At 39.0% G+C, this 23,705-nt stretch overlaps 1 protein-coding gene across 5 annotated transcripts in view; it reads right to left on the reverse strand.

The window, feature by feature from the left end:
• CREB5 (cAMP responsive element binding protein 5) overlaps positions 1-23,705 on the reverse strand; it is a 257,223-nt gene that overhangs the window by 165,231 nt on the left and 68,287 nt on the right. For all 5 annotated transcript variants that reach the window (XR_007627942.1, XM_050308266.1, XM_050308256.1 and 2 more), the window contains exon 5: positions 9,446-9,618. Coding sequence is in view for 4 of the 5 variants with exons in the window: in XM_050308266.1 (XP_050164223.1) it covers positions 9,446-9,618 (173 nt within the window). In the remaining variant the exon portion in view is untranslated. The remainder of the gene's footprint in view (positions 1-9,445; positions 9,619-23,705) is intronic.

The raw sequence follows: 23,705 nt of genomic DNA on the forward strand, positions 1-23,705 counted from the left end.
TGCCCACTTTCATTATATTCATTTACATCTGCTGCACAAAAAAGCTACATCAACAACTCACGTCAATAATGAATTAATGAAGTCCAGCATATCCAAAGAGAGATTTCTTCACACATATTAAGTCAGCAGTTCATCTCACCAGGGACAGTTTCCAATAACAGCTCAAAAACACTTGCTGAGAACACAAGCTTTAGCCATGAGTACCTCAGGAAAGCTTTCTGCATGCATCTCTGCCCTGATGCTCCAGGAGAGCATCACTATTCAGGTATGTGTATCTCTTACACATCTTCCTGTGCAATGCCTGGGACAACCCTACTGCATGTTCCAAGCCAGAATGGAATGGTTTCTCGTATGGCATGAGAAACCACGTCAGAAAAGGAAGCTAGATATTCAACTGTAGCTAGCACTTGCTTCCAAACTGCTTAAAGGTTCAGAGGGCATCACCTCTCAGCTGAATTGTAGTGGCTGATCACTCTCTGGACACCTGAGGCAACAGTCTATCTGAGATATGACAAGCAACATCCACCATACAAGGACTAATATGTTGTCTAAATGTCCAGCTACAAGTGTGAAAGGGGATGCTCATAGCAGTGTGAGCTGCAAGGCCAATCACCTGAGATTTAACCAACCTGGAAACCCAATTCATTAGTCTAAGAAACTTCTCATTATGTATATCTCTTTGTATTATTTTTAGGTCATCTTACTATCAAAGGTGCGATCACCCTGTCTTTGCCTGGGCAATCACAGACATTTCTATAACAGGGCAGGAAGGGGGGGAAAGAAAAACCAAAGAAGTTTCAAGTCATCCAAGCCCTAAATAAAAACTCTTAATGCTGGGAATGCTGAGAAGAACAGCATAGCACTAAACAAACACCGAATGGTTTTCAAGAAAAATCGTGAATTTCTCAGTGTATACAATGATACCAAAGATGTCAGGTTGGATTTGAACCCACGTCAGAGATCTTTAGGGACTATTAGATGGATGTAATCGCACTCGAAACCACCATGAACTGAACAAATGGTTCAGAACAACTGCTCTGCTAAGAGTTAGAATCAACATATCTGATTTCTAACCAGGTCTAGAAAATTCTCAATTGCTTGAAGACTTATGAATATCAAAAGGAGCACCAGAAGTATTTCTTTGTAGGATCATTTGATTCTAACAAATTTTTTTATTTTTTTTTTTAAATCTCACCAAAAAAAGAGCAAGAGATTGGGGGACAGAAAAGTATAAAGACACAAGTAAGACAGGTTAGAAAATGAACAATAAGCACAACTTTTTCTTGTATCACATATGTATATGTGTACACACTGCATTTCAAACTGTAGCATTAAAGAAGAAGTAAGAAAATTACTTTGAGCCCTCACGTTTACAGCAATAGTGAGCCTGGATCCTATAGTTACAGAACTAGATAAAAGTAACATAATATTCAGAATTGCCCAGGAAGTACATTCAATTCTCTTAATACCGTCAAATAAGCTAGGGATTTGGATTTCACTCATTTTGAGAAGTGTTCACTGCAAACATTTTATTACCTCGACAAGTTTTATGGACCCTATCAGAACAGCTGCGATTCACTTCACTTGCAACAGAGGAAGCTGGTAATAGCTCAAAGATTGCCCCTTTCATTTCATAAACCAATTAGGACCTGGATCCTATGACTGGAGTAACACAACCCCTTCTTTTACTGGCAAAATTCCACTTCATTTATGTGAGCTCAGAATAAACGTCTCTGTTGGCAGAACACAGATGCTCGTAGCAGCAAATGTTTCTAAAACACACTCTGTAATTTGTTCCTTCTTCCAAGGAACACTCTTCCTGCACTCTCAATCTACCTGCAGGTTCTGTCTAGTCATCAGTTAGTTCCTTGTTCAACTCAGCAATTTCTTGCTGAAAAACGCTGAGAGAATTTAAACTTTTGATTTACCATATGGAACTTTGTTAAAAGGTTTCTAAAATGACAGATTTATTTAAATTATTTTTTCCTTCTAAATCAAGATTAATTTCATTTTTTTAAAAGAACTAATTTTCATGATGTTGTCATCTTAGATTTATCTATGCCCTTGATTTAAATTGCTGGTGTTTGGGTTTTTGGGGGGCTGCTTTTGTTTTCAAATATGTATTTGGCCTGTCCGTAAGTATAAACAGAACTATATATATGCCCTAAATGGGACTATACTGTACCATTGATTTTGAAAACTCAACTCATCAGTTGATAAGTAGGCCTACTTTTACAGGTGGTAAAATAGGATTCATATACTTTACCCGTAGTCTATAATTTCCCCCAGGCATTTTTCTCTGAACAGTGGTAACTGGTTTTCAGCCAGATACCAGCTTAAAAAAAAAAAAAAAAAACAAACAACAAAACACCACCAACAACAACAAACAAAAAACCTATGAAAACAAAACAACAAACAAACAGAAAACCCAACCATTCAAAAAACACCACTGGAAAGACAAACCATGTAAAATCAATGTGTTGTCTGTTCAGTACATCAATGCCAATTCCCTTACTGAAACATAACTTCTCATTGGGCAACTAAATAGAGTTATTTGCACATAAAGGTCTTCCCTGTTCACTCCTCCTTATAGCAATTGTACCACACCCAGCAGACCTTTAAGCCCTTCTCTGAATTGATATGGTGTAAGGCAGCACCCCAAAGCTTGCTTTTTCTCTGGAACCTGTGAATTATGCTCTTAAATGGAAATAAATAAATAAATAAATAAATAAATAAATAATTTTAAAAAGCCTTACAACAAACCAAATCTATATTGTTTGAGTTAGAGTTTTACTATGGCTTAGTTACCTGTCAAACAGGCTGACACTTGGATAAAACACATACTGGAATCACGCATCAGGGCATGTTAAGTGCAAACCCATGATGAAGAACAGAGCACCTATGTGATTTGGCTGTGCAGAGAGAGCTCTAATGAGCTTTTTCTGGTCTAGGAAATCTTGGTCTGTCGTATCAAACCCACTGCAACTCCGAGATCCTCTTCCATCCAAAAATGATTTTACATCTGCTTTAGTTCAAAGAGTCATATAAGTCAGAAGCTCTGCCTATAAATTTTGATTACACCTTTAAAGATTTATACAGTGTGTATTATACATATATACACATGAGAGGTATGTAAGAGATACCAACCAGTAAAATTAAGGAATAAATGCTAGATTCTTCAAGTTCTGTATATCACATTTAACTCCTATTTATGGCTTTCTCTGACGTGAGTGCCAACCAACACCTATGAAAGTTCAGTATTTCTGTTCAGATACAGTGATGGGTGCAGCACACTATTCTGACATTTCTTTCCTATAGTTTTTGAGTGGGACAAGCTTTTCAGGACAGAAAGATCATGATCCATTTCTTAGAAACAATTTGCATGAGAATTGGCTTGTATGTGGTTTTGCTGCCTGATTCAAACAACCATCAGGGGAGGGAGAGAGCTGGTTTCCCTTTGTAATGAAATACAACAATCCTAATGAGAGTCAGTGGCCAGTAGGTCACATAATATCCCTAATACTTTGTTTGTGTGGGTGTGTTCTTGCTGTGAGAAAGCAACATTTCTAACAAGCTTAGGAATTCTGTCAAGTAGAAAGTGTGAAGTGTAAAATACTGTGTTCATTAATAAATTTACCCAACATGTATAACAAGCACATAAATTTCAGGTAACTGTTGACTTCAAGTCAGATAAGAAACACACTAAGCTTTCTCCATTCCAGGCTGACAGGCTATTTATTACCTAGCTAATGATCCTACTTTCAGACCCCTGGAAGTCACCTTGATATAGGTCAGTACTTTCCAGCCCCAAACTAGACCTTACAGTAAGAAAGAGTTTTTGGAAGGCATGTGAGTATATGGCTCAGGATAGAAGAGAGATGTTGTGAACAATCACCCCTTTGTGCTGTGCCTGACACACAGACTGGTGCCTTTGCTCTTTTTCTTCCTGAGTCAGCAGTGTCAGGAGAGATTGAGTCAGCAGCTCCTGAGCATGCCGATGTGAAAAATAGAGGAGGTTGGGGAGCAGACAGAGCTTCTAAACATCACAGATCAGCAGCACAGTTCGATCTGCAGATCAGTGTGTGGACCTGGGCAGCAGCTTGCTAAAAGGGATAAACAACTTGAAAAGATCCATCTCATTTTCTCCCTCATCATCCTCTCTATTAAATGTAAGCTATGAGACAACTTGTTTCTGAGAAAGACTCTCCTGTAATAATTTCCTACGTAATTCACTTGAGCTTCCCAGAGACTCGTGGCTGCGCACAAGTGGCTTGATGGGATTCCATGTTAAGGTTGGCCAAGGTAGTAGGAAGGACTACAGAAAACATATCTTAGCATAAACAGAAGAAAAAGAAGCAGGAACATTAAACAGTGATTAAACCTCAACTTTGAGTACAAAGACAGAAAAAAGTAAAATTTTGACAAAATAACACTCTCTCAATGAAAGTGTCGACAAAACGATGCTCTGTCTTCCCACCGCTCCCTTTTCCTCCCTTTCCAGTGATCTAATTGATGTTCTGATATCCTGCGCAACCAAGACTATGGAATGGACTTGATCGAGTGACTGAACGGTCATTTGATACTTCATCTCTCACTGCACATGTCTTCTCATCTCACAACAAACATACTGTGGTGCTTCAGTTCAAATATATAAGTTGGAATGGAGGCTTTTATCCCAGATTTCCTGGAAAGGGAACAAGTCCTTGAATTTCATAAATACATATCATTCCATGGCCTCTTCAATGCCACACACTCCACTAACTTACTAGGAGCTTAAAGAGAGACTTTCTTTTGTATGTACAAAGACCCTTCTCAGTCACCAGCCTATCCCAAGTGCCTTCCAAAATTAGCTTCATTATGAAAGAGTTTCTGCCCATGATTGTCTCTTATAGGAGTCTTTTCTATTTCCTCAAGCTATAAAGGATGATAGCAGGATACTCTGAGAACTCAGTCAGCAGTTGCAATCTCAGACATCTTGTGCTATCGTAAAAATACTATGCTTGCCACAGAGATGATCTATCCTTCTGCCCCAAATTCAGACTGAGGAGTTTAAGACTGTGAAACTTTTTTTTTTCATTTTCCAAATCATCAAGGCCAGACACAATGAGTCTGCTCTTCATTGTCACCAAACCTGTGTTAGTTCCATTACAGGCAGTTTTCCTGACTGCTCCATTTCCCGTGTCCCTCTGTTTGAAAAGCATTAAACCTCATGAAAAGATGATAAACTGGAACAACAGAGAGACATATGGCATCATGAGAGAGAAGAGAGGAAGACAATGCCTAGATATTAAAATAAATGCTGCATGTGGGGACTGAAAGGCTGTTCATCCACTAGTACTATGCTTTTTCTGTACATCAAGGCACCAGAGGCATCTTCCAATCCCCTCTTTTTTTTGCTGACTCCTACCTGCTTGCATTTTACCAAATATGGTTAAAATTTTCCCCTTCTGATGCTGTGCCAGAAGACCACCTTATCTCATTAAAAATGCTCTAGAACACTAAAAATTGATAATCTATATCACATCGTTAGTGCTCTATGTTCACTTTGGAACCTGAGTTCACTGGAACTGGACTTTCTCTCCATTTAGTACAATGTTAACAACTTGCTGTATCTATGACAACCCTCAATCCTCCCATGTTCTCTACCATCTGCAGAGCTGTACCAGTGAGTTTCAAGATGGAATAATTACTAGTTATGTCCAATACTAGCTTGAAAAACTAGTTTGAAAGGAGATTACCTTCTCCAGGAACACTGAGCTGTTAGGTTGCAGCTACCTACAGTATTTGATAGCCTGAAAAACACATCTTTCTTAGCAAAAGATATGTCCAGATAAAGTTGTGACCAATTTGTCTGACCAGAATTTTCACACATTATACTCACAGTATACTCAGTCTCAGAAAAAAGGGACTTATTTTAAAAAAGAAGACAAGCACTGCTATTGTACAGCTTAGTTCAGAGCCCCATATCTTGAGCTGATTCAGCTTATCTGCTTTTCTATACCTGTGACAAATGTATGTCTTATATCATTTTTTCTTCCCTTCCTCCATATGCCTTACTGCTTTCCCTCTATGTATCTTATCTCAAAATGACGTGCTATTAATCAGCCAAAGACACCCTTCACTGCTAAGTGTGCCTCAACTGATTTTTCATCAGCACAAGTAGTTACTAGTTACAGCATTCCTCCCACATGCTGAAGCCTTGGCAGGGAGGGAGGAGGGATGGCAAGGAGGTTAAAGACTGCCTTACCAAATAAATACTGTGTGGGACCTTTACACCAAGCTGCCATTTTGCTGTAATGGTAATGTTGCTGTTTGTTCTCAACAAAATACACGTGGTAAGAGGAAAGCGGGACTGCACTCTGTCTTGTTTTTAAAGTTAATAACCTTCATGCTCTTCTCTTTTTTTTATTAATCCAGCTGGATGGCTGCTCAGTAGTAGCTGCAGCTCAATACCTGAAACAATGTGTGTGTATATACGCTGTACCAGTAAGGCTTGCCCAACAATGCTCATTCTGTCACGCATTGTGTCAATATCTCATTTTATATGCAAGCCCCCAGAGTAGGGAAGAGGAAAAAAGAGAGGCATGGAGGGAAGGAGGGAGAGAGAGGGAGGGAGAAGGAGGAGAAAGAGGAGAGATGAAAGTAGGGAAAACTTGCATCCCTTGGGAATGTCAGCTGCTATAAACTCACCCACTCCTCACCATGAAACAAGCTGTGTGCGGGCACAGGTGGGTCCCATTCTCTGTTACCAGAGCCCAGCCTACGAACAGGGGCTAAATGAAGACTTTCATTGCTGTTCCCTGTTTTCGTTGGAGTAAGGCCATCGTAAACATTTGCAGGTGGCTTGGCCATAGTCTGACACTAAAATATTTGTGGTTGTGATAAAAATCAGAATATTGCTACAAGATGGTTCTATATAACCTTTAGGGCTTGATCCTGTTCTTACAGAACTCAATGAGAGTTTTACCCAGTTGCTCTCTGCAGGTTTTATTGCTAATTAAAAAGTATATTTCCTCGGCGCAACTCTTCATGGTAAGGTCTCATCTGCCCTTTGGGGCAGCTTCAGATGGTTTAAAAAAGGGGGAACCCAACCAAAACCCACTGATTAGAGTACTTCAGAATTTGGGCTTGTTAAACAGCTGAACTATCTCAACTTTGTAAGGCCAAATTAAAACCACCAAACTTTGAAGAACTCAAATATTTTCTGAATCCATCTGGATTTTTCTTCAGTTGCCTAATACCAAAACCATAGTCCAGTCTGTATTCCTCATGAGTGAGTCTTAGATATAATTCTTAGCACATTTGGAAGGATAAGATGAAGATAAATGAAACTGACAAGGTATTCTCTTTGAATAAATAAAACAGACACCACAGAGAAAAGACTGAAGGAAAAGAAGACAAACAAGGATGCTCAACACTTTGGCAAATAAATGAAGTCGAAAATGCAGCAATTATCTCCTAGGACACACCATGAACGAAAAACAAAACCTCCTAGGAAGAGGGAAGAATGGGGAACAGAGTATGCTGGAGGTCACACCATAAGTCTCATTCACACACCAACTCACACAGAGACTAAACACGCTTGACAATTGCCTCCCAATAACGCAGCTTTAGACTCAGGAAACGTTTGTGTGTTTCAGTCACAGGGAAGAATTAAGATATGTCATGACAAAATTTCCCAAATGAGACACACCACTGACTAGGAAAAGGCCTTTTTATCCTCAATCCCTCCAACTTTGGAGATTCTAATCACTATGGCCCAAAACCAACACAAACTTAAAACCTGACTGACAGGGTCTTGCAAAACCACATGCAGTTTTTTTCTCATTATATAGAAACAATTGTTTGGAAGCCAAGTACAGTCCCACATAAAACACCTCACCACTGAGTATTAAAATTGTTTGGGTTTTTTTAATGTTTTTAATTAGGATTATAATTACCACTAGACCTATTAAGTCACGATTTGAACAGGAGCTTAATCATCTTTAATGCAAATAATGGCATTAGTTAATGTTTTTCTTTCTAAAACTGTAAAAGAAACTGTTTCTTCCTCCCTCCCTTTCTCCCAACCCCCTGTCCATGAACAGAATGGGACATATATAAGACAAACGCTTTCTTGGATTCATAGGCAAATTGTATTGCACACGAAATCTCAATGAATACTGTGTTTTGTCGATTTATAACGTGTAGAAAGGTACATCTATCAAATATGTTTAGCTGACCCATCCTGTCAGACTTATGCATTAAGAAGCAAATCCTGAAACAGTAGTAAAAAGGAAAATAGAGGAGCTTGGCCAGGAGCACAAAACTGGAGCAGCAGATGGAATCCATATTCTGTGCAGGGCTGGGCCATCCCTGCTACCATCGCACTGGGATATACAGAGCCTGTGGCCTACATTCTACCCTAGCCACCAAGAATCTTGACAGAAAATACAAGAATAACTGGATTTTGAGTTTTCAATGCCAGAATTTTACTTTTCAGTTTTACTCTGAAGAGACTGCAAGTTGATCATCAATTATTTAGACAACAACTGGGACAGAGACTGTGTTTGCACTTACCATAGAATGGATGTGACCAAATTACAAATGACAGATAATGAATCTAGATTGCTGCTTCTTTCTTAGTCCACTAATATACCTTTTTATCCATACATTTTCATGCATAAAACCCCCCAAATTCTTAGAGTTGTGTGATGAAAAACTGTAACCTCAAGCCATCTGGGCAGTTTCTGAAGAACTAAAACCAAGTTATTGACCCTTATGAGGACCTCATGCTTGCTGGAAGTAACCAAGAGTACAAAACATGGATGGTTTTGTTCACACAGGTTTCCAAACATGAGCACACAGTTGGCAGTCAAACCAATACAATAAGCACCCATGGTGTCAATTTATGGTAATAAATATGGATCCATCATCACAAATTGAGCAACTGTTCACAGAGATCACTGTGCCAAACTCCATTTCTTTTTATGATCTTTTTGTCTTCTAGCATTACTTAATTAAACAGAGTACATAGGAAATAGCCCAATCACACAGAGCACTCCAAATTCTGATTGAAGGAAGTGAAGGGATCAGCTTCACAAACACTTTTGCTTTCCAGAGCAGTTAGATAAACAACATGAACTTTGAACATAAGAAGACAAAACCAAAAAAATGGATGGAAAAAGCAGACTTCCTAGCAAGTACAGCATTCTACTCTTTTTGAATCAGAGTGTTAGGTCTGGAATAACCTGGCTATTCCTGCACAGTCTGCAACACAGGTTGCAGGGGTGCTTGCTGCATGCTGGCAGGGTCAAGTGCAAACATTGTAACCTCAAAAACCACAAGAACAACATCTGGTCCTGCATGCAACCAAACTCTGAGAACCATGAGGACAACATCTGGACCTACATGTAGCTGCTGGAGCCAGAGAACAGGAGAAATGAGAAAACAGAAATGGACTCACCCAATCTGTCGATTTGTGGAAGGTGCTTGTGTAATGACAGAACTGGACTGTGGAGATGGCATGGCTTGTTGAATCACAACGCTGGTGTCGTGGTTTGGCATTCTTGTGTTTGTCAGCTGGTGAGATCCAGGTCCTGCCATCGCTCCTCCAACTGTGTTATGCATGGAGATATTCTGTGAAAAGAAGAGAAATGGGAGATGGTGGAAGAAAATGAAAAAAAAATAATTGTCTTATCTTGGTTTTCTGTTCTACAGGAGTACAATTAGAAATCTGAAAGTATCAACAACATGAAAAGTTACTGGCTCCTGATAAATCACAAGTCAATAGATCTTGTTATAACCTACAATGATAAAGAAATGAAAAATAACTATTTACTTTCAAGGGCAATATAAATGGAAAAATACCCTCAAGTTGACTAATCACTCTTCTGTAATTCTGTCTTGTGATTTATAATGGGAGTATTCAGCACATATTCTCCTAGCTGAACACAATATGAGCGCAGGACCCCTTGATTTACTGCATGGATTGTTTACTGCGTACTAGGTCTGCTTAGACTGACAAGCAAATCAACTTTTACAGTTGTAAAGTAACAAACAGGACCCAGTACATTATGAAACAGCCATTTCTGTTAGCCTCTTTATATGTTGTAGAGCAATAATATCCCCGAGGCTTAGAATAACAACACTGTATTTGCACATGTATAACCTTTTTCTTCAGGTAATTCGGAGCTCTTAAAAGGTTCTTACTAAAAAAAGTTCACAGATATCTCATATCCACTGAGCAAACAAGCCACAAGAGACCAGGATACTACTAAGGAAGGAATCATGGAATAAGACATCTCTCCTGTTATGGCAGTACGTTCAATACACACTGCTGCTAAACCGCAGGGTTTGACTTGGCCCGTGTTTAAAAACAAACAAAACTCTCAAGCCAGAGATAACCCGCAGTGTATACATATGAAAAGTATGGTATCCTTGAGAGCATTATTTTTCCTATCAGGCATGAACATGTGGATTGTTAGCAGCAAGAGGAAAAGAAACTTTCCATTGTCACCTCATGCTAGGCTGAGTAGAAGGGAAAAAAAAAACACTTTTATATGCACACTGTCACCAAGACTCAGACAAAGCATCTTCCTGACCACTGCAATACTCAGGATTAAAAAAAAAACAAAGTTATATTTCATTCACAACCCCCACAAAATACCAATAGATAAAGTTGGTGAGAAATTCAGAACTCCAATCAAATGTGGAAGACAGAGAAGGCAGACAACATGTTGAATTCCAGACCTAAAAGAAAGATTCTATTCTGAACCAAACCAAGAATAAACCCTTTAGATGATATTTCTCATGGAAAAGGAGAACCAATAATTAGAGGACCCACACTGAAAGCATTATCTGTTAACCCCCTATCTTCCAGTTTTATATATTTCATGTGATTTCCAAAATACTGTGGACACAGGGATCTCTGTTTCTTTTACAGGAGTTGTTCCAGTCTTCATTAACACATAAAGAGGCAGAGGTGCTGCCTACAGTCATACTCACACAGAATGAAGGAGACCCAGCTCTGAATTCCTCTTCCAGTAAATAATTTACACATTACGAATCAGGTCTAGAAGCTCCTTATTCTCTTAAGTATTCGCTTAAGGAGCATGAATTGCAAGAGGAAGCCAGACCAAGGACCTTAACCCTAATTTATCATAGCACAATAGTATGTCATGACCACCAGGCAATAACCTTAGATAATATGGAAACTTTTCCAAAGAAGTTCTCCCTCTTCTACCACATTCCTATTAAAATGTCACTTCTTTTTGGTTTTCTGGTGAAAAACCTGTTTAGTTTAAAATATATATATATGTATACATATATATATATATAATCTCAGGATTCAAATCTGCACTGACTTTTTTGATCATTACAAGATTTTGCAAAAGCAGGTCTAATATCTATCCATGTGCAAGTAAATATTTTAATGCTATCACTTCCTAAAGCTTCTCCTTTTACATTAGGTACCTGTGCTTCAATTAAAACCTATCCATATGTGATATTTACTTGTTTCAAAGATAACCCTTGTTTAATTTCTCCTTTACACTGCCTCCACAGTTTCTGAATGCTCCCAGTTATTTCTGTATTTCCTGTTTGTTTTCAGTAGTGTTTAACAGCAAATATGAAATTGAGGAGAGGTATACAGTACTTGTATTTCTGCATCCATATGGGAGCAACGAAGAAGAAAAGCATCGGTCACCATAACGAGTTTGCTCTGCAGTGCCTTTGCCATTGCCAGCACACACGCTTGCCTTGCTTCCAAAGAGGGCTGTCTGCACGAGGCCAGAGCATCAGCATGAAACCGCCCAGTTTTTTCCTTCTCTTTTCATTTTCTCTTATAACTCCAGAGCTCTCTAAGGTACAAACAGTATGAATTATGATGGGTCTGGACAATTTTGTTTGCCCATAAGACACTGTAATTTTTGGCCTACATGCATAAACTTGCAGCACAGTTTCAAAGTGTTAACAATGCCCAATAAACTGCATGTTTTCAGAAAGTAGGCTAAATAAGTGATGCATGGAAAGCAAAAGCAGAACGAAAACCTGTCAATGCAGAGATCCATTCTTCTCAGTAATGCAAGCACTGTTGTTGGGCAGGAACTATACCTTTATGCTACACTGCCAAGTAAAAGCCTGAGATTTCCCAACAAAATGTCAAACTCAGCATGACTCTGACATTCATAAGAAAAGGATTTGGCCATCTCACAATAATTTACATCGGTAAGATGCTTGTGAATTTAAAGAGAAGTTCAAGCAAGTTCATACTTTAATGACAATACCTATGCTTTGAAAAATGGCAGGAAGGTAATGCACAATAGATCTGACACTAAGCCTATCTGATCTCCTTGTGCGCATCATGACATGTAGAATGACTGTATCATCAGCATAGCAAGACTAGGCTTGTTGTGTGTGTGATGCAGGCAGTCTTCAGAACTCCCAAAATGGCCTTGCTGTGTTGAGCTCTGCATCTGACTCTGAATGCGTCTGGATAGGATGTTAATGAGCTCCTTGAAGACTCAACCTTGGACCCTTACAGAAACAGGAAAAATTCAGCAACATTGGCTGAAACTAAGACCTCCACTTTATAGTTGAATTCTTGCTTGGTTAGGCTGCTTCCAGCTGTACTTTTAAGGAGCTCTGCATGTTCTTCCACCAGGGATCCAGAAATGACATCACATTTGACTCCCCTTTTCATTATCCTCCAGCTCTTAAGCCAATGGTTAAGACTATTTGATACTAGGTAGGGAGCTCCCAGCATTCCATCTCAGAAAAGTCTACAGGAGCCGTAAGACAGACTGAGCTCCCCCTCTACTTTCAACATTCCCAAGACCCATCCATACTCTGAGACACAACACATGCTCAGAGTTTTCCCTATCTTCACAACTCTGCTTCAGCATTAGAAGAAGCATATGAGCTTATTATTATTATCTATTTTTTTACACTAAACCTAAGTGTTCACACAGAAAATAGGCCACCCTTATGTCAGGAGCTGTAGAGATACAGAAGTCATTCCTTGCTCCTAGAGATCAATTTAGTGAATCTTAATTAAAATCCACTGTATTAAGAGGAATTTATGTCCTTCAGGACTAAGTTTCATCCTCACCAAAGTATCCAGTCACTCCCACTGAAGCAGAAACTCGGATTACAACAATGAAGAGCTTTTACAGAAATGCTCCCCTTGCCCATGTGCTCATGCAGTACTCTCCATCAGTATTTAACATTCAAATAAATAAAACAAAAAGCAACAAGCCATATCCACAAACCACTTTTAAATCAATGTGTTTATTCTCAACCTTTCCAGCTGCACGAGGAAAGCTAACAGATCATCATCAGCTTAACTTCTCCCCAGTTACACTTTGTTCCCCATTTTAGCTTCAGACTTTGAAGAAAACATTTGAGCATTTTTCTCCCACGTGCAACCATTTAACTTTGGATAGGCAACACGCTTTTTTTTTCTAAAGGCTAAAAACTTCTTGAAGTCGTGCTTCCATGTTCTGGTGGAGAGGATTACACATCACTCCACAAGAACACACACCCTCTTGGCAAGCACAGCAGAGAAATGACGGATCCGCAGACACAGGCAAAATACACCCCATGACTCCAGACAGTCACCATTTCCCCTAAACCCTGGTTCTTCCAGAGAAACACCCATCCATGTCACACAGCACCTCCTGTGTGACCCATCACCATGTGCTTAAGCCAAAGGATGAAAACAACTGATACGTCCATTAGGAAGGACCTCTTGTAATATGAGTTTCAAACAGAGTTTGGGGTTTTAAATTATAAGAGCTAGTTTCTGAACCAAAGTCAGTTTTTATTTTCCTACTATTCTTTTTTAACAGTGTAGTTTAGTAAAAATTGCAAACACCAATTTTATACAAACTGCAGACTATTCCAGATTGTTTTGTGTAAACTTTTAGATCAATAGATCTGTCACCTATAAGCAGTTGCACATGAAGGTATTTTACAGACTGTTATATAAATTCTAAAGTCAGAAGGTATTTGTCATTAAAAAAATGAAATGAAAATGTAATTAATTTAAAAAAAAAACACTTTTTGCACTTTTTTCTGTTTTCAGCAAAAAGTCATTTAACTATCTTTTCCTACACGACAACTTAAAATATTTTTCACGTAGTTCAAGAGAAAAGGCATCAACTTAAAAAAAATTATAGAGAGAAATCAAATATGCAGCACTATTTTAGAATTCTTAGAACCTGTTCTCTCAGTGAATATATTTTAACAAGGACAAATATTCCAAGATGATACACTTTTAAATGGTCATACATATGGACTTTTAAGAAGTGTCCAGTAACATCTTGTCTGATTATTGAGATCATAGCTTCACAATACATGTAGTACACACAAGTGTATTTCACCTATTGCACATGCTGCTTACACACCTAAAGAACCTACTGGCTTAAAAACCTGGAAGACATGGTTGTAAGGAAAATTATAGACTAAATGTGACAAATAATGTCAGGTTTCAAAATTATTTTAATCATGTTCAGTCTCCATTAAAATTATTAAGACTCTATGAGTTCTCTCCTGACAGAAGAGAAAGATAATCTCGAAACAAAAGTTAGCAATTCTCCCCAGAAACAGCACCAACTCATTTATTTTCTCATTAATCAGGTCAGTGTGAAAGGAAAACACCTTAACATCAGCCCATCACAACTGTTTCATCTGTAACTAGCATGGACAATCTAAACTGCCATAAGCACTCAATTAAGCCTGCTATCCCACTCAAGGCTATCAAACAGAGCAAAGGAACTAGAGAAGAAAACAGAGATAAAAAAAATGAATCACATTAGTAATGCAGTTGAACATTTACAGGAAAAAGAAAGTCTATTATCAAGATTTACATTTAAAAAAAAAAAAGAAAAAAGAAAAAAGTTCCATTATGCAAGAGATGGGACAGTGTAAACTTGGTGGAGACTGAAATGCAATACCTTTTCCTCTTTTTTTCTAAACTGTAACATCTGTAGAGCTTGAATGAGGAAAAGCACTAAAGCAGAAAAAAAAGGACACAGGAAAGAACTGCTGGAAAATGCTGTGTAGCAACATTAAACATAAGGACAAAGCACTAGGAAGATTTTATTGAAGACTGCTAAAATCCATTTAACTCCCCTGCTTAGCAAGAGGTATGAAGTCACTGAATGAGGCTGACACACAAAAATACAGAACTGATGCCAAAGGATCTATTCCTCAAAACACTTCAAAGAAAGGTAAATGCTCACTTAACAGCTACCTGATAAAAATGGCATATTACAAAAAACAGCAGGCATGATATATTCCAGAATGGGAAAGGACTCTTGCCCGCCCCCAAGCCCCATCCAATGTTTACCCCTGAACTGGACCCAGCCAGCTATCCACACCATGCTGGAGACTGAAAGGCCAGGAGCAGTTTGGGAATATCTGACTTCTTGAACCCCAGGCACCACTGCTCAGTCAAATGTTATCAACCTGATCTCCTTAGGGGTAAAAATGTAAAGGAAAATTAAACTCGTTATTCAAAAACATCAAGTAATGATAGGCAGATGGGGAAAGAAGGAAAACATTGCTCTCACTGAAATCATAAAGCTTTGAATCTGTACTTATCAGTCTCGGCCACTGGTTTCCAATTTTTTGGATCACAGACCTCTGTCAACCCTCTGAATTTCACACAGAGCAGTTTGTACTCTTATCATAAATTGTGTAATTAAGGCAAGATGGTTCCACAGACCAGATGCAGATGACTTACCACAGCTTTGAGACCACCAGCAGTTCACAGACCAGAGCTTGAACTGCCACCCAAAGATGGATTTGGAGCACCGTGACTAGAATTTCTTGGCAAAAAAAGGTAACATTTCCAAAGGTATCTAGAAACTTCAATAGCCCCTGTCCCTTTGTCAAAATGTCTTCAGTCTTTTGGAGCTTTAGTGAAAAATTACCATTAATTAATAGATCAGACTTGTGTACTGGGGCTGGCCGGAGCTTTGCAAAATTTTATCTGAAATATCTATGCTGGAACATGCAAGGAAACTTCTTCGTTGTTTTATACTAGGATGAATTATTCTCAAACATAGACATGCTGGATGCTCCTGAATAGGCGCAAACAAACTAACAAACAAACAAACAGAACTTCATAAATAATCTCCTTATCTGCTTTCTTTCAATAGCTGTTACTATGTTATCAGAAAGTCTCTGAGATACACCAAGTGATGCAAAGCTCCTCTGCTTATCTCCAGCAAACTAAGTGGTGCTGCTAAGAAGCATGGCATAAAAAAACACAGGACAGACACACAGAAGTGCTAAGCCATGTGTAAGCCATCTCAAGGCTCTAGCAGTCACCACCATAACTCAAAGTCCGGAGGGCCCATTTAAGCACTACTAATCCCCTTAAGGCCGCTGCCTGAAGGGTGACAGCCCTGCACAAAATTTCCATGACACTGCTTGTGCTGCAGGCCAACCTCTGGTATGCCTCCACTTGGCCTCTGTCCCCCACCCTCCCACACCCTCCCCCCCACCGGGTACCCGGAGAGCACAGTCACAGTCCCCTCCTCTGGTCTCGTCCTTGCACCTTTATGGGAAAATGCACATAAATTTCTTCAATTGGCAAGTTAAGCCTTCCTACCTATCCTCCACATTGGCTACTGATTTAAGCAAATGCTCTGACTTCTCTGATATTGTGAACAAAATGCAGGACACTTAGAATTTTTGGTCTTTTATCTTAATTTTTGTGACATGATCTAATTACAGTCATTCAGTGGTGCCCTCTAATTACCAGTAGAAGTGAATACTGAAAGATGACTCTTGTCTTTCAGGATTCCCTCCCCTCTTCCCCCACTACCCTCCTCATGCCCTTTTCACCATGTCTGTCCAGACTATGCTTTTGACATAAGAAGCCTTCTTTACATACACAATAAGTAATATATGGTGTATACCAGATACACCCATGATAAACCATCTACTAGAGAAAACAAAAAAAAAAGTTATATAAAGGAATGTATTTTAAAGGAGAAGGAAATTTTGGAAGACTGGTTTCACCAGAGTTTGAAAGGAAATAGCTTCTCTATGGGAAAAGATGACATCAGATTGCATGCTTATGTCTTGAAGTTTCCTAAAGATGTGACCCATTTTTCTTTAGGGTTGCTTGTTTCATACACAATTACTTGCCCAAGATAGCCATTAAAGTAACATAGCACAAAGAGCTTCTTCTGTTCAAGTAAACGTCAGTAACACCAAGTGTGCAAAGCCCAGTTTGGGTCACTCGGGGCGTTTTGCACTGCTAACACCACACTACATCTTGCGAATTGGGAAGCTGAAAAATAGGGCGAGCACAACCGGCTGCATGGATCTATCTACCCAGTTCTGTCATTCTTTATGCAAAAGCCATAAACTGACTATTTTGTTTCTTTTAAGTTGCCTGTTGTGACATTTATAAACAGGAACCTGGCAGCATGTCAATGGTGCAAACTGATTTCCTTTTCTAAATACAATTTTAAAAAGCAAATAAACAAGGTTATGCCTGCTAATGAAACATTATATGCCATGCTGGAGCTAGTTTTTCTCAAGTGTATTCTCTAGAGCAGATGGAACACCAATAAACACAAAACAACAAGCTCTTTTATAAAAAGCATGTTTATAAGAAAATACATTCTCCATAGAACTTTGTCTAAGGCAAAACTGACTTATATCTGTAATGCTATCTTGGGGACCAAATTATGGTCCCATCAGATTGCTGTAAACAAGGGGGCTTGCCATAAATTTCAAATGGAGAATGGCTAGTAAGAAACTTGAAAGGAAGAAAAGAAATTTGCAGGGGTACTTACTAGGTGTAATTCCTAAAGGCCTCAGCTGAAATCAAGGCCTTATTGTGCTCAAATCTGTATAGATACATTGATGGACTACGCTTGCCCACAAGCTTTAGAGCCCAGAGACAAAATAAGGAAAGAGGAAAGAAGAAAGAGGGAAAGTTATTTGTTCAGCCAAATATCAGGACTCAATGCAAGGGCTCTTTTCTCCCAGTCCAGTGTCTTATCCATTATTCTGCACTGTTTCTCTGCATCTAACACTTACTTACAAATTCAGAAAACTGGGAAACTTTAAATAAATAAATAAATACATACATGCATAAATGAAAACTCTAAGAAACAGAATTATAAGCTTCTACTTGAGTTTTTTGCAGCTCTATCATTCCATTTCTGTAAAGCAGAGAGTGCACATAAAGTGGGTACTCAAAGAACCTTCTCAAAGTAGGTGCATGTCAACTTTTGCAGGACAAGCAATTAGACATCCAAAAGCAGCTGCCAGATCTGGAGGCCAGTCAGAGGGTAGTTGAAAACCTGGCTTTCCTTTCTTTATTGTAAGGAGTTTTGTTTTTATCCATCATGAAACAGAAAGCTGGGGGGGGAGGGAGGACGGCAATCCTCCAGGAATTGCTTTAAACAAGCCTTTGATACTGCTAACTGAAGGCACTAGCCTTTTCAACACTATGCAAACCATTTATAATCTGGTAATAGCAAATTCACAGAGACAGCACTTTGGCATTTAAATTTGTTATATTTTATTTAAAGCTTCTTTGAAATTCTCATCATTGATTTCCCTGGCCTAAGTTATTGGCATCATGCATGAGTTACAGCAGTGGCTGTTGACTGCATTCAATGACCAGAACATTTTTTAGACAGAGCAGTTGGTAAAGGAGAGCAAGGATGGTAGCAACAAAACAGCCAGTGATTTTCCATTCAGGCAGTTTCAAGCAGAAAACCAGCAGGCTTAACTTTTCTGCTAAGAAGTCAAGTGGAAATGCTGCTACCCTGGTAATAAAATGCATCTCGTAAATATTCTTTTAACCCTGACCCACTGTGGCAGCTGTGTTGGGCCAGACTGGCTGGTACTACATGGGGACTAAAACAAAAGGCTGGGAAAGGTCCAGGTGTCAAGGCCAATGGTGGCCTCAAAGAGCACCCAGACAGACCATTTGCTACACACAAGAGTTCATAGGTCTAACCACTGGAGTGGGATGTCAAGTGAGCTGGGAGGAAAATACAAGGAACATCAACATCAAGTCAGGATCAAGTTAATTCACTAGGCCTCCTGGGAAGTAATCACAAAGGCAAGCATGCAGTTTTGTATCCACAGTAGTTTGGGCTGATTTTAGGCTGATGTTTTGGGATAGTAGAGGCAGTTTAGTTTAATCTCAGACTGAAAGAACTTAAATAGAATAAGGTATATAATTTTGAAGCATTCAGACAAAAATTAGTAAGTCATAAGAGTTCAAACATTAGGGTGCAGAAAGGCAAACAGACTGTCTATATAGAAATCAAAAAAGTTAAATACACTGCTAGCTGAGGAAAGTTCACTTCTAGTGAGTAGAGTAAGGGCTACAGATGAACAGGTATTACAAGAATGTATTCTCTGAAATCTTGAAGCTCGTTAAGGAGTCTGGTTAAGCAGAAACATGCTGCCCTTGTCCATCTCTGCCTTGTTTTCATCATTTGGCAGGCAGGCAGGCAGGAAAAACATTAACAAGACTAGGAGAATAACTAGAATAAACACACTTGGAAGAAAGAGAAACCAATAGTGATCCTTCTGCAAGAAACAGAATTGACCATGCAACTTTGGTCTTAAAGCACAGATTGTTGGAGATCTAAGGAAGAAGAGCTACTGTTAATGGAAAATAGAACAAGTAAGCAACCTGGTGTAGAGCTGAGACATGCAGGTTCCCAGGACTGGGACAGCAGAAGAGATTAGAAAATTAACTCCTCGGACTCCAACAGTGTTCTGCAGATCAGGTACGCTGGGAACTGCACAGCCACCCTTTTTCTCACTCTGCTACAGATTTACCACATGACTTTGAGCAAATTATTTCACATTCTTCTGTCTTACATGTAAGCAGGACAAATATCTTCAACAAATACGGAGTGCTTGGAAGTGACGAGAAGGGAACAGCTTTTAGAGGCAACACAGGATGGCAATATAACACAACAGTGACAGAGCCAAAGGGGTTTTTTTGATGAGAGAACTCCACAGGACTTTAGAGTAGCATGCATTTCAACCTCGCAGAAATGACAAGAGATCATAACCAAGATACTTTAACCAATACAGAAAATAGTTGCATGATGAATACAATTACTAGGACTGCAAGACAAAAGAACAGTTCTTTGATGACTAGAAACATGAGAGCAGAAAAGGACACATAAATCAGTAAAAAAACTGCATACTCAAACCCAGAAAGTCCAGATAGCATTGCAAGGTCTATTCTTCAGAGAAGGGGAGCTCCTCATTTGCAGAAAATTGGATCCAATTAAGCATTGCTGGCTGTACATCCAAATATGGGCACTAAAAATTGTGGGCCATTTCAGAAGAGTCAGGCTAAAAACCTTACTGAGGTTGTATGGTGGTGGTGGTGGAAGGGGTGAATTCTCAGTTGTAAAGGCAACTGAAAAGGTGTCTGCTTTTCTGATTGGAGTAAACGGAGAGAAAAACAAACAAGCTTCACTATATTTGATAATGCTATCAGACAATCATCCAGATGTACACGCTTCCAGTCACACTAATTAAATGTGGTGTGGAGCCATCCTGGGGAAATTACATACCATGCCTTTGGAGTACCACATGCTTCTGAAATGTCTTGGTGAAATCTCACTCCATCTGAGGAGACACAATGCTCCTTTTCCTAAGTAATAAACAATTGGTCCTCCTCTGATGGTAAGACTCAGTCAGATAGATAACTTCATTCAAGGAGGTAAAACATAATTCAGGCAATGGAAAGCAGGAGTTTCAGCTAAGCCATGAACAAAACAGGGCAAGTGGGCACTCTTGAGGAACAACCCAAATGCGCATGGAGAATTGCTAATTCTGAGTGCCCTCTTCCACACAGAAGCTTTTGCCTACAAAATGGGTGTCAGGGGTATATTTACAACCAAAGCAAGTTGAAGGACACAGGAGAAGGTCCGAAATACCAACCTGGCACAAGTAGCACCACGATCCTGTTCTCAAGAGCAACTAGCTCTTGGGTATCAGCATTAGAGAAGAGTATATTACCCTTAAACACAGTAACAACACTGCTTATTTTAAACCCACCTAACTTACAGTTGGATTGGAAGTTTTTACTACACAAGACTCAAAATACAGTTACCATGGGGTCTAGGTACTGCCATCTGATTTTTCTTCATCATCAGAAGACCACGGAATGGACTTTGGAAATCCATTGGATCATGCTGTGTAAGCACAAGGAAATAGGTTTTCCAGTAAAATAGTGATCTGAAGGTGATTCTGTGCATGCTTTAGAATTTCTGCCAGTTCCCTAGGAAAATTACAGAGGCAATTCCTGGACACAGACAGCATTTTAAAGATTTAAGCTGAAGATAGTTGCTAAATTGCATAACCTTCAGCACTCCTGATGATTAGTATATAGGAAAAGGCAATGCAATTCCTGTATGATATTCTGAAAGCCATTTCCCAAGTATGTAATAACCGAGTGCTTGAACTCATTTCAAATACTTGGTGAAAATTGTCATATTTGAGACCAAAGGTGAAAAAGTGCTGTTTGTGACTCAATGCCAGGTCTTCTTCAAAATACAGGGCATCATCTCACATTTCTGGCCTATAACTGTGAAAGGGTTCACAAAGCTGAATCCAGTGAGCCTGGACTGCTAGAGCTGGCCCAGAATTTTGCCCAGAGTTTCACACTTCCAACTGATCCAAACAAGAGAGCTGATAACTTTGTCTGGATTTACTACTTGTAGTAAATATAATAAGACCAGAAATTTTAAATCTCCCAACAAGATTTATTAGGTATTGGCAGGGATGGATATTTAAGTTTAGCACCCAGTGAAAGCTATTCAAGGGAGAAAGAAAAATCGAAAAAAAAAAAGCAGACTCATTGAGGTTCAAAGAAAAAAACGAATAAAGATTTGCCTGATAGTAGAGAATATTCTTTGTTGTTCTTTTAGATAATTTGCTTTAAGGCAGAAATATGATAGTCTAAATTTTAATAAGATATGGTAAAGTCTGTGATGCAGGTAGTCCAACATGATTATTCTTCCTACAAAAAGGACAGACAACTTACTACCCTACAATACTCGGTCTGTCTCTTCTTACAGTAAACATTGCTAATGCTCCTGGAGAAGGGCTGACCTTGCCAGCCAATTACATTATGCTAATTTGTCTGTTACTATAACTCCTACAGAGGCATTCACAGCTCAAAGCAAGACAGAGATTTATATTGTCTCTTCCAAGCTGCAGACTGTGGATGTTAATCTCTCTCCCTCCTTCCAGTTAGAGCTCTACATGGCAATATCTACATGCAGTGCCACTGCATATTCAAAGTGACAGTTATTGCCAGCTTTATTCAACTTAAAAGACAGGCTGTGGTCCTACTTTGCCCGTCTAATAACTGTCACTCTGTCTCAGAAAGCATATGCTTGGTAACAGCTGTTTTCCTATGAAAACATATGGTTTCTCATATGCTTTTGAAAACACCACAGGAATGTATTCGCTTGCTAGATGCTAGTGCCGTGTCACTACATCAAGCAACAAAATCATCAAAAGGATCTGCAATAGCTTTCTATGTTATGTATTGCAAAAATACCTATTGTTTTAAAGCAAAAAAAGAAAAAAATCACCCAGCTGTAAAGATTTAAAAGATGTAAAAACAAGGCTCATAATTTAGGAGTTCTGTGAACCACAATATAACTTGAAGGTAGGATCAAAATACTGGTCTTCTATAGACATATAGCAAACAGCATGCTTCATCCAAGCAGTTTGTAGTCCATATTGCCTCATGAAAATAAAAGCTCATGAGATGTGGCTCTTCTAACTGCTGGAAAGACCAGAAGCTTCCCTAGCATCTTTCAGTTGAGATATGATAAACAGAGTATCAAAAACAATTGAGTCACAGCAGTTTATAATAAACTACTGTCCATCAAGTAAACCACAGCACTGACCTTCACATGCTTCTCTCCCTCCCTTCATAATATTTAGGGCAAGCTAAGAGTATTCACACAGCCAGTTGCATGTCAGAGGAGATAAAAAGTAGCTGATTTGTTGGGCTGCTTTAATTCAAATGTGCTAAGTCTAAGGTCAGGTTAAACTGGAAGAATGGTTTAAATGGCAGAAAGTTTTCGAAGTGTTATAAAGGCAGTAAGGGAAGTTATAGATCAGCATGAAAACAAGAAAAATGCAAAAACATGGCTTATGACAAGGTCTTACAGAAGTTTCCCATTGGCTGTAAAAATAATTCTGCTGGAATACTTGCAGAAAAGAAAGAAAAAATTATATTCAAAATAGTTTATGCTCTAGCATCAGTATAATCAATAAAACCATACAAACATGACTCCAACACTTTCTGAACATACTAGTATCTTTAGCTGGTATTCCAGTACTTCTCATTTAACTTGAAAAATTTTACACCTGTGTCTTGGTCACACCAAAAAATCCCCCATCACATTGAAATGTTAGTGTTTTATTACCTATTAACAATGAGAGGGCACACACAGAAGTCCACACAAATCTGTATCACTGACTTTACAATTTCCAACTGATCATGTTGCACTGCACTTGGAGTTAATGCCCTGAGCCACAGTCTGACTTTTAAGAAGGTGCTTAAGCACACGATGCAAAGAGGTCAGGGAAGCCAATGAACAGCACGAACTTATGAAACTCCTCTGACAGCTTGAGGTATGGCCCTCGGGCATCTGGTGGGCCCCTTTCCATGGGTTATGATTCCCTCCACA

This window comes from Myiozetetes cayanensis, unplaced genomic scaffold (genome assembly GCF_022539395.1).
Source record: "Myiozetetes cayanensis isolate MyiCay16 unplaced genomic scaffold, myiCay2020 scf1, whole genome shotgun sequence".
Taxonomy (NCBI): domain Eukaryota; kingdom Metazoa; phylum Chordata; class Aves; order Passeriformes; family Tyrannidae; genus Myiozetetes; species Myiozetetes cayanensis.